Source organism: Strix aluco, chromosome 6 (assembly GCF_031877795.1).
Source record: "Strix aluco isolate bStrAlu1 chromosome 6, bStrAlu1.hap1, whole genome shotgun sequence".
Classification (NCBI taxonomy): Eukaryota; Metazoa; Chordata; class Aves; order Strigiformes; family Strigidae; genus Strix; species Strix aluco.
The window spans coordinates 44330608-44342687 of NC_133936.1; the positions used below are offsets into that span (position 1 = coordinate 44330608).

General features: G+C 41.2%; 1 protein-coding gene across 12 annotated transcripts in view; it reads left to right on the forward strand.

The window, feature by feature from the left end:
- PCNT (pericentrin) overlaps positions 1 to 12080 on the forward strand; it is a 104772-nt gene that overhangs the window by 74128 nt on the left and 18564 nt on the right. For 11 of the 12 annotated variants that reach the window (XM_074829939.1, XM_074829943.1, XM_074829945.1 and 8 more), the window contains 7 exons: positions 1582 to 2106; positions 3018 to 3123; positions 3563 to 3717; positions 9472 to 9669; positions 9938 to 10111; positions 10732 to 10927; positions 11591 to 11804. In XM_074829939.1, the coding sequence (XP_074686040.1) occupies positions 1582 to 2106; positions 3018 to 3123; positions 3563 to 3717; positions 9472 to 9669; positions 9938 to 10111; positions 10732 to 10927; positions 11591 to 11804 (1568 nt within the window). The remainder of the gene's footprint in view (positions 1 to 1581; positions 2107 to 3017; positions 3124 to 3562; positions 3718 to 9471; positions 9670 to 9937; positions 10112 to 10731; positions 10928 to 11590; positions 11805 to 12080) is intronic. The other variant, XM_074829940.1, reaches the window with a different exon arrangement.

Genomic DNA, 12080 nt, shown 5'->3' on the forward strand with positions numbered 1-12080 from the left:
GAACCAAGGCAGCCAGACCTTCTGTGGAAGGTGGAGGCATTAGAAGAGAAGCTGCGGCTTGCCATGCTCAATACACATTCTGGAGTCTCCCTTCTGCCACAGAAGAGGCACAGCCTTTGCCATAAGTATACCTGTGCCTACTTTTCCCTTAGGAGTTTCTATATTAATGAGATCAGTAAGACCTGGAATTACAGCGAGTCAGGCCTTAGGGTTCCTTAATCACTTGGTGATGGCAAGTCTACCACACTGAGTCCCTGAGGTGATAAGGATGAAGGTAAAGGTATTTTCATGATGTGGTTCAGAGATGTTCCCCTTGGATGTCAGCCTCCAGGTGAAGCGAGTAAGAGGTTTAGAGGCTGAAAGACAGGAAGAAGGATTGACTTCTGGAGCAAGCAGTGGGACTTGGGGTAGTGGCTGTGCAACAGCAGCCTTCCCATGGTGTCTGTGACACACCTGCTTGTTGAAAAGAGCATTAAGATCATAGAAAATGAACAATAACTTCAAGAGACCTTGGGAATGGAAAAAAGTTCTTTATATAGAAATGCTGACTAAATGAGAACCCTTGTAGCAAGGTAGGTGGGGATGTATCTGCGTACTCCATGGCACAGTATTGACATTCTTCAGGTGTCTCTGCAGTTTGAAGGTGGAAGTCTAGCCTTGGCCTGGTCAGTGACCATGCCCTCACGCCATGGGAACAATGCTGTGGCCATTCAGATACCCAAGCCCTCAGGCTGGAAAACAGCTAGTTATGTGCAAGGATCACAAAAACCTGTTGTGTCCATGCTGGCTGTGCTTCCCTGTTGGCCTCTGTCAGAGATGGTGGTTGGGTAGAAAGACTTTCATCTGACCTAGTGTAGCTGTTTTTACAGTCACAGTTTGAGAAATGGTCTGCCGTGTTGCTGATCAGCAGAGACCGAAGTCTGTTGTTTGGTGCTTGGAAAAATAAAAAAAATGAGTAGAGTACTCCTGTGGGAACAGGATGCCAGAAGTTACAAGTATGGCCTTACCAAAATTTAGGATAAAGCATGTTGGTACATATGGCTCCTGTGTGTCTCACATGATGCAACATGTGAATCCATGTTGCTCTTCCCTCCAGTGAGTAGAAGTAGATAGTTGGCAGTTTCTCCTGCATTGAAATGGCAGGCATAGGAACCATAGGTAGTTGTCTTAACCATTTTTTCCTGGTGGCATGGGTCAGGAATTAAGCCTTAAGATATTCAGGAGATGTGTCCAGTTAGGCAAGCCACAGGTTTTGATTTGTATTTATTTGAAAGTAGGAAGATTTATCTACACAGCTACAAGGATTACCCTTTTTCCTGATTGATATAAAAATCAGGTCTGCAGAAATGCATTTCCTTATTGTATAGATTTTTTTATTTCTCCTGTTGATGATATGCTTGTTAAAAGGCCTGGTTAGCTGGCATATAAAATATACTGAAGTGTTGGATCATTTTTACATAAAACCTGGGAATAATAATAGATATGACTATTAAATTTAAGAAGATCTGTTTTAATGCATGGTTTTCAGTTTATAAAATGATATTTAAAGTCCATTAAACAATATGTGTTATTTCATTGTAGGAAAAAGATGAAGCTACGTTTGACCTGACCACTCACAATATAAATCCAAAAACTCAGATTAAGCAATCACAAGAAAATATCTTGTCTCAGGAATTGGATGTGATCAAGAACTCAGAAAAGGAGCAAGATTTGAAAAAGCATTGCCAGCAAACGTTGGAAATTCATCAAACTCCTGATTCTCCAAAACATGACCTGAACCTAGGCAAAGACACTTCAAAAGACTTCCAGAATTTCATTGCAGATGTGGCTTCATGGAGCTCACCTGAGATTGTGAGAAAGCAAGATATAAGTATGGAACTTCAACCAGTGCTTCATCTGACGCCCTTTTCGGAAGTTGAAAGCACAGATTTTGAAATGATGCCCACCAGGTCATCCATGCCAGAAGATAATTCTGTACTGCTGGGATATTCTAACTTGTATGAGAATGGCAGTGAGGAAGCAGCAGTGGGAGTAGGTAGAAAATCTCCAGCTTTCTCTGAAAGCACCTACTCTGTTGATGATGGCCAAGATATGGAGAAGAGTTTGGTAAGTGATATTTCATGTCTGATTTAATTCTAATTAAACAAGAACGCTCAGCTCTGTCCTCCTCGGATCATTGTTGGGCCATTGGCTCCAAGTAGTAGAAACTTACACACCGGGGTGGGTAGGTCCAGTGATGTCCTGGACGTACGATTGTCAGTTCCTCTAGCCCTGTCAGATAGTGCAGCAAATTCTGGCCTGTATTAAAGCACTGTTTACCACTGCTTCTAATTGAAAACAGTCTTGAAAACCTAAAATTGAGCAATAAGCTGCTTACAGCAGTCCTGCACGTCTATATGCTGCTGATGTGGTGTCAGTAAAAATATGGGTATTGCTCTTGTGCTCTCAGAAGAGTTGTTGAGAGAACTCTTCAAATCCTGGTACTTTTGCAGTGACGCTACATGGAAGTAACTGATAAACTTGTGATAATACTTAACGTGTAAGTAATTGAGCTAAAATCTGTAAAACATTTTTGGTACCACAATACTCAATTTTCTGTAACAGCTCACTTATGAATATCTGTCATTGAGTGTTAGAAGAGACCGTTTCAAAAGCAGAGAATAGAGATTTTTCTTTTTAATGGAAATATTTTATATATTTGTGTCTGTATCATTTCACAGGAAGATTAAGTCTGTACTTCAGAAAATTAATCTTTGGTTGTATATTTTTGTGCCTTGCTCTTGAAGGGTGATTAAGAAACAGACATGTATTTATAATTAAGACTATTGAAAGGGAGAAAAAACCGAGATGGAATGGGTTCCAAAGAGCACCAATGTTGCGTTCATCGTGGTGTTTGCCATCTCTAACACTATGATCAAGTAGTCATTTGTGAAAACCTGCACTAGTAACCAAGTTGTTATGAATGCAGAAAACTATAGCTGGATTCAGAAAATTAATGTGAAAAATTTATTTCCAAGCAGATGAGAGAAGTTGATAATCTAACTTTAACCCCTTCTGATTTACAAGACGATGTAAGATCAAGAGCATCTGCCATAGATGCGATGAGCGATGGATATGACAGCAGTAAGTTTAACTTTGTAGATTCCTTTCACCTTTTCTTAATTTCAGTATAAAAATATTACGTTTCTTCTTTATCCCCTTTTCTACTGTAGATCTTGTATTTGAAAACTATGCCTTTCTCAGGTAGTTCTTTGTTTAAAAAGACTTTTATATTTGTGCTAGTGGAAGTCTGCTTTTACCTTTTTATCTTTACATACTGAAAAGGAGGCATGGGGTTTTGATGAGTCCTGACTTAACTACAACACTTTCTCTGGTGCTAAGGGCACCTTACAACCTTTTTACTTGTTTAAGGTAGTTGAGATCTCAACCAACTACCTTCAGCTTGACCCTGCATTCATACTAGCAGAAGAAATCATGGTTATTTTGCAAGTGGTTATGCTGGTTCCAAGTTCTTTTCATCTTTGTAACACTTGTGGGGGTGGGGGGCTGTCTCATTCTTCAGACACCAGCTCAAATTTGGCAGCTAAGCTGAAGCAGGAGCTACAGATGTCAGACCAACTAGATGCTAGTTTCGTGGCTTATCTGCAGTACCGTGGAATGTTTCCAGAGATTATGGAATCAATGAGAGAAAAGGAAATACTTTCACCACAGCTGAAGGTAACGTATGGTTAATATATAAGCATACCAGCAAATTAAAACTGAAACAGTGAAAATAAAATGCTCATATAAAATAGTTAGCTGCTACCTTTACACTGTAAACTGTTCTGTAATGGTTTAAACTTCAATTTGATTATGATTGTTGAGTCATTTTTGCATCTCATGTGACAGATTTGCTGACATTTGTCTTGCTTGTACTTGCTACAATTGAAAATGTTTTGCTAGACAGCACTAGTGATGTTCCAGAATGTGACAGTATAAGGATTAATTGACCTGATTTATGGGTTTGTCTTGGAGGCTTTACAGAAAGCTGTTTTGTAAGTAAGCACAGCTAGCTGACATCATGCTCCCCTGCCTATTCTTGTCATTCTGATATGATGGAGAGCTATGGAAACACCACTGCAAGCTGTGGAGGGATTTTTCAGAGTCAGTTCAAGGACCATGGAGAATGTACAGAAGACTGAGTGCTGATTGCTTACTGTAGCCAATAAGGCAAGTTTAAGAAATTATATGCCTGGGACTCTTTGGTTTGGTGCTGCAGCTGGACAGGCTCTCAGCCATTCCAGGAATTCCAGCTGTTGAAAGGGAGAAATCCAGTGCTCCAAATCATCTCATGTATAAGGCTGGTGAGAAGTATGTGGGTAAGTGCAACAGGCTACAGGGAGTTTGAATACTTCAGGGAACTTGAGTAATAAGAAACTGGGAGAAATATACTTCCTAGAAAGTGAATGCTGCCTTATAAAATGTTTAACAGATTCTTTCAGCTTGCTCAGCAAAAAGCAGGAAGATCTGTGCAATGAAGGAAGGCTGTGCAAGGGCAGGGTAAGCCTGAATTCAAACTTAAGCTGACTGACACGAGTAACTCACAAGATGAAGGAGACTGGACCTTCATCTCTGCTCAAGGCAAAGGAACCCTCCCTCATCCTCTGAAGTGCCTGTTCATAGCACACATGATGCTCTGGGGTTGGAGAACAAGGAGCACATTGAGTAACGGACGTGATCCAAGAAAAGCCAACCATGTGAAGTTGAAGCAACTACCCACTCACATTAGAACCAGTGCCACCAGAAAAGCACGTGAAGTATCGGTAATTGGAGATTCCTTACCAAGAGGCACTGAAGCACCCATCTGCTGTCCAGACACTTTCTCTAGAGAAGTTTGCTACCATGAGCTTGTATTTGTGATATCACTGAAAGGCTGCCAAGCCTGGTGAACTCTACAGATTATCATCTGCTCCTGCTGTTCCACGTAGTGTCTAACAATACTGTGACAAGGCAACTTGGAACCATCGGAAGAGACTATGTGTCAGATCAGTGTTAAAAGGAGTGGGAGCACAGGTGGTATTCTCCTCTATCCTCCCAGTCAGAGGAACAGGTCCAGGATGGAGGACACAGAGGTTAATGCCAGGCTGTGTAGCTGGTACAATACTCAAGGTTTTAATTTCTGTGATCATGGATGTTCCTTTGAGAAGCTGTGTCTGTTGGGAGCTGATGGGATTCGCCTGACCAAGTGGGTCAAGAGCATCTTCACCAATAAACTGGCCAACCCTATAAGGAGAGCTTTAAATAAGATGTAGTAGGAGAAGGGGATGGAACTTTGAGCAACAGAGAAGAGCCGGGGGCTGCTGATGTATTAGAAACCAACAGGGAAACACCAATGAAATGCCTCAAAGAAACACTGGGGCTTGTTCCTCCACAAAGGTGACACGGTTGACAGCCCAAGTGAAGCGCCTCTATAGCAGTGCACATAGCATGGCTAACAAACAGGAGGGGTTGGAAGTCATTGTGCAGCTAGAAAGCTATGATCTAATTGCTGTCACTGAAACTTGGTGGGACAAATCACATGACTGGAGCAATGCAATTGATGGCTATAAACTGTTTGGAAGAGACAGGCAAGGAAGGAGAGTCAGTAGGGTTTCTCTCTATGTAAAAAAAAAAAAAGAACCCCAAACCAAAAAACAAACAAAAAAACCCCACAAAAAAAACCTGCCCAAAAAAGCACAACAAAACCAAACAAAAAACCCCAAACAAACAAAAAACCAAAAAAAAACCCCACCCCACCAAAAAACCGAACACACAACAGATTGACTACAGAGCTGTCTTTGAAAAACAGAGTAGAGTCAGGGTGCTGAATTTTGGGAGACCAAGCTTTGTTTAAGGAATTTGTCGATGGGACTCCCTGGGAAACTGCCCTCAGGGGTAAAGGAGCAGAATAGAGCTGGCAGCTATTTAAGGACATCGTCCTTAGAGCACCAGAGCTTTCAATTCCCATATGTAAGAAATCAGGCAAGGAAGGTGCGAGACAAGCATGGCTGAGTAAGGACCCCTTGGTTGAACTAAAGTGTAAGAATGAACTGCACAGGCAGGGGAATGAGTAATATGTAACCTGGGAAAAACATAGGGATGCTGTCTGAATGGGATCAGGAAAGCTAAGGCACAGTTGGAGGTGAATTTGGCAAGGAATGTGAGGGAGAATAATAATAAGGGCTTCTACAAGTACATTGGACAGAAAAGGAAGATTAAAGAACACACACATGGTAAATAAGACAGGAGAACTAGTGACAACCAACAAGGTTGAGGTACTCAACTTTTTTGCCAAGTTTTCACTGCAGTTGCTCTTCTCACATCTTAAGTCCCTGAACCTTAAGGCAGGGATTGGGGGAATAAAGTCTCTCCCATCATAAGGGAAGATCAGCTTCAAGACCACCTGAGGAACCTGGACACACACAAGTCCAAAGAGCTGAATCCCAAGGTCCTGAGGGAATTGGCAGATGTGGCTGCTAAGCCACTCTCTATCATTCTTGAAGAGTCATGGCAGTCGGATGAAGTCTCCAGTGACTGGAGAAAAGTGAAACATCACAATGATTTTTAATAAGAGTAATAAAGAGGCCCCTGGGAACTACTGACCTTTCAGCCTTACTTCAGTGCCCAGTAAGATCATGAAACAGATCCTCCTGGAACTTATACTGAAGCATAATGACAGGAAGGTGATTAGATACAGCCAACATGGCCTCACCAAGGGCAAATTGTGCCTGACTAATCTGGTGGCCCTCTATGATGGAGCAGCTGTATTGGTGGACAAGGGATGAGCAAGTGATGTCATCTACCTGGGCTTCTGTAAGGCCTTTGATATGGTCCCCTACAACATTCTTGCCTTTAAAGTGGAGTGTCGGGGTTACCATTAGCCAGGGTCCTTATTTCTCCGTGCGGGAACAGGAACGACACAACACCAGTGTGATGATCAGATCGTCCATCATTATTTTTCCAGTCCTAGTTACATTTGTATCCTACTAAGTTCCGTACACGCACTCATCTATCTTCTAATAGGCTACAGGTTATCTACACGTGCTGTTCATGCGCCTCTACAAGCATTTGGTTAATTGCAATTAGCACGTAAAGCCCAAAACTTGCCAAAAACTCCCTTATCTCATACCCTGTTTTGCTCAGACTTGTGTGCTTTTGCTGACCACAGGTGTTTCTCGCTTATCTGCTATCTTGTGTGTTTTTGCCAGCCTTATTTTGCTGGCCTTGTTGTTGTCCTTGCATTCTTCTGTCTGCACTAACTTTCCCCCAGCGCGGCCCAGACTCCTACAGTGGAGAGATATGGATTTGATGGATGGACTCTTAGATAGATGAGGAGTTGGCTGAATGGCAGCATCCAAAGAGTTACAGTCAACAGCTCAATGTCCAAGTGGCAATTAGTAACAAGTGGTGTTCCTCAGGGGTCTGTACTGGGACCAATACTATTTAAAATCTTCATTAATGTCATAGACAGTGGGACTGAGTGCACCCTCAGCAGGTTTGTGGATGGCACCAAGCTGAGCAGTACCACTGATTCACTTGCGGGAAGGGATGTGTCACCCAGAGGGACCTGGACAGGCCGGAGGAGTGGGCCCATGGGAACCCCATGAAGTTCAACAAGGCCAACTACAAGGTCCTGCACAAGGGTTGGGGCAACCCGTGGTATCAGTACAGGCTGGGGGATGAAGGGATTGAGAGCAGCCCTACCAGAGAAGGATAAAAAACTAGACATGAGCCAGCAACGTGTGCTTGCAGTCCAGAAAGCCAACTGTATGCTGGGCTGCATCAAAAGTAGCATGGCCAGCAGGTCAAGGGAGGTGATTTTCCCTTCTACTCTGCTTTTATGAGACCCAGCCTGGAGTACTGTGTGCAGCTCTGTGGTCTCCAGCACAAGACGGACATGGACCTGTTGGAGTGGGTCCAGAAGAGGACCATGAAAGTGGTCAGAGGGCTGGAACACCTATGGAGAAAGACTGGGAGAGTTGGGGCTGTTCAGCCGGGAGAAGAGAAGGCTCTGAGGAGACCTTATAGCGGCCTTTCAGTATATAAAAGAGGCTTGTAAGAAAGATGGAGAGGGACTTTTTACCAGCACCAGTAGTGACAGGAGAAGGAGCAACAGTTTAAAACTGAAAGAGGGTAGATTGGACATAAGTAAGAATTTCTTTAAACGAAGGTGGTGAGACACTGGCACAGGTTGCCCGGAGAAGCTGTGGATGTCCCCTCCCTGGAAGGGTTCAAAACTAGGATAGACAAGGCTTTGAGAAACCCATTATAATGAAAGATGTCCCCATGCTTGTGGCAGGGGGGTTGGACTAGATGACCTCTAAGGTCCCTTCCAACCCAAACCATTCTGATTCTCTATCTAAAAAACAATCTCAGCGAGCATAATTTCATAGACTTCATGGAAAAGGTGGATTTTTATCTTAAGAAACAGAATTTTTTGGTTTCTTTTGTGGATCATTAATCTAGAGTTTACTGGCTGTAAGGTCTGAGTGCATATTCCAGTACTGAATGTTTAGTTTGAACACTTTAGCGTGCTTCTGTTGTTAATGCTTAGTAAAGGTTTTCATCATATAGCATTGCCTCTTGAAATAATCACTATTTTGATTCTGGTGTCAGAAAAGCAACTCAGATTGGTTCAGAAGTTAAGTAATTCAAAAAGTGCAAAGAAAGAATATCAAGAGTTAAAGAGAAGTACTCTATTGTTGTTGTTAAAGTGAGTAGCCATGAGGAACAGCTCCACATCGAGACTGGGATATTTCGATAAGCTGTATGTAGAAAAGGAGTTAAATCTCCAGTGACCTTCTTTGAAAAGAGACCAGGAAACATCTGTGCATGATGTAATAGTCTGTGAACAGGGTATTTATTTAAAAGAGATTATTTTGCCTGACAATGTCAGAGGAAACAATTTCCACTGTGTGAATTAAGAGTGATTATTTTGGGAGGTGTTATTTGTACACAATCTGCTAAATTAAGACAAGGTTGTCTAAATACATAATTCAGTTTTCTGGCATGACTGGGATTTAGCGACTTGATAGAATTCAATCTGTTCCCAGGGGAGTTAGCTAAATGGTTCAGAAACAACAAAGATAAAGTGCAGTCCTTTGGCTTAATTGCATATTAGCATGGTGATGTACACAGCAATAAAATGTGCTGGCTGAGGCTGCCATTTGTACTTTAACATTGACCGCTGTATTTTTAAATATTGACCTCAGTTGTTAGGAGATAAAAATTCTCTGGTAACTGTTGGCTCACTCTGTGTGTGTGTATGTGTGTTTTTTAGTTTATTAAGCATACCAAATAGCAGGGCAGACGGCGTGCCTTTGTCACAGCCTCAGACAGCTGCCTTATTTTTGTTGTCTAGTGCTATCCCATCCTGCTCTTACACTGTCAGGGTGCTGATGCCTGTTTCCTAATATTACGCCTTTTTTTTTTTTTTTTTTTTCCCCTTCTCAGACTGTGCTGAAGATGGTGTATGAGGAGAGCCGCAAAATATTGGCTTTGTCAGAACATCCCTTTGGTTTTAGGGAGCTGAAAAATGTTCATCAGACCAGAGCAGCGATGGAGGGCTGGCAGAAGGAGGGTTTAGCCTTGCTGGACGCTATACAGTCGCTGAAGGATTACCTTAGCAAGGTGGCAGATAGAGGAGACAAGGTACGACAATAAAAATATCCTTTAAAGCAAGGTAACCAGTTTTTAATATATATAGAAATGTATATTGTTATGTAGTTTGTCTGTGTGTGTGTATATATATGTGCGAGGAGCAAGAGAGTCCTCTCTGAGATGTGAACAGACCTCTTTAAACGCCTTTAGTCTGCTTAAATTAATATGTAGGTATGCTTTTACACAATAATGATATGAAAGACAGTGGATTACAGATTGAGAGAGATGCCGTTTAAAAAAAAAAAATAATTTTTAACAGGAATTTTCCAGTATCGCTGCTGACTGGAGAGGAGAACTTCTGCAAGCAGTACAGAGCGTGTTTGAGAAGGAGAGAGATGTGTTGCAAATTGACTTGACGTCTCGCTTCTCCAATCCTGGGTCTGGTGAGGAAGGTTCATTAGTGGAAAAACTGGAGTATATCATGAAACAACAAGTAAGAAAACATCTTAAAGTGTTATGCTCAGAGATCACTTCCTTTATTGTCTTTCTAAAATTTTTTTAGGTTCTTAGTTTCATTACTTCCGTTGTTAAATTTTATCTTGTGCATTGATCCAGATCGTGTGGGATCAGTAGGCTTTTATAGTCTACGTTTCAGTGCCATTTTTCTCAAACTTTATATATTGTGTTACAAAGCCTATTGATTATTTTAGCTGACATCCAGAAAGACTGTGATGGTGAAAAGGAAATATTTGATAGAATTCTTCCCCTCCTTACTTATTTATCTAGAGTTTCACAAACCTCTCTTGCAAAGGGTATATACTGATCTAACTGAATCTGGGATTTTTTTTTTCTGATAATAGTTAGTTTCTAGGTTCTGACCAGATGGTTTGTGGTAACTATAATGTATAAACTATTATAACTATTACTCTATTTGGAAGCTAGTGAAGTGGGGGTGGGGTTTTCTTTGTTACATTTTGCATTAATGTGAAGCATGAACTTAGTCATTTGAAGTCCCTCTGTATAAAACCTGTACTGCAAGGGTTTCTCTAGGGTTTATCAGTAGAAAATATGGAAATAGCCTTGTAGCTTTAATAGGACTTGGTTTGTTTTCAGGAGGAACAGAGGCAGATGGTTGTAGAGCACCTCTTCTCCTCAGACCGGAATAGCTTGCTGTCTGAAATACAGGACCTCCGAGCTCAGCTACGCATGACACATCTTCAGAACCAGGAGAAGCTACAGCAGTTACAGGAAACCCTTACCAATGCGGAAGACCATGGGAGCAAACAAGAACACCAGCTTCGGAGGAAAGGTAGTACTCACCAAGTTCTTGTTATCTGGCCTTCTGTGTCAGTTCTTTCCTTTTTTGCTTAGAAGATAAAAGGCAAAAAAGATTGTTTTGTGAAGAAGCAGATACTGTACAATTCTTCAGTTTTACTAATGCACTCAGGTTTCCTACTGTTTTAGCAGAGGAAGGAATTCTTCTTTTAATATTAATAGTTAAGAAAAATCTGTGAAAAGCAACAAGAAACTTTAAAATAACCCAAAGCAATAGAACTGAAGGGTGACTCTCTGGTAAATAGTGTATAGGTATAGAAAACCCATCAAGGATAGTAAAATACCCTTCTTGATTTTCAGGAAATTCTTTATATGTATGTTTGCTAGTAAATGGATGGCTTTGCTTAATGAAGTTTAGAATCCATTAGTAACCAGTTGCTTACAGCATATTGCAGTAGCTCTCATCGTCTCACCCAGCTTTCATGTTCTCACTTTGCCTGGTCCACAAGCAGCAGAGCCCTAGTGTGTACATGGATCTTTCTGCTGATTCATTTCATGTTTGAAAAGAAATGAATTCTCCAGACAAGAACACTTAAATACACATGGGTTTTTTTTCTCCAGTTTGAACCAGTGTAACTGATAACATATTGTCAAGTTCTCTGTAATACAAATAACTGTTAACACTTTCTTATCCTAGTTGAATTATTAGAATATCAGCTTCAGCAGGAAAAATCCGTCTTAAGTGACTTACACAGCACCCTGTCTGAGGAGCAGAAGAGAGCCTCTGAAACATGTCATCTGTTGAATCAAGAAAAAGCAGTGCTGAAATCAGAGCTTTATGAAAGTAAGCAAGAGAATGAAAGGCTCCAGAAATCCCTAGAAGAGCTTCAGAGAGAAATAAACCAGTTACGGTGAGAAGTAGATTTATTCATTTATTTTATTTTATTTATAAACAAGTCTGAAAGAGATTTATACTCATTGGATCCACAAATGGCTTAGCACTTGGAAACACAAGGAGGAAAACTAACCTCTCACTTTTCATGGATATGTTCAGTTTCCTTTACTAACTGCTTAAATTTGTTTATTCCTCAGTGCAAATTTGCATATTTAACTTTTCTTTAGCCTTGACTGAGAAGACTCTGGAAACAAGTGCATGTTATATGGGTGTATTAAAAGTGAACAGAGTA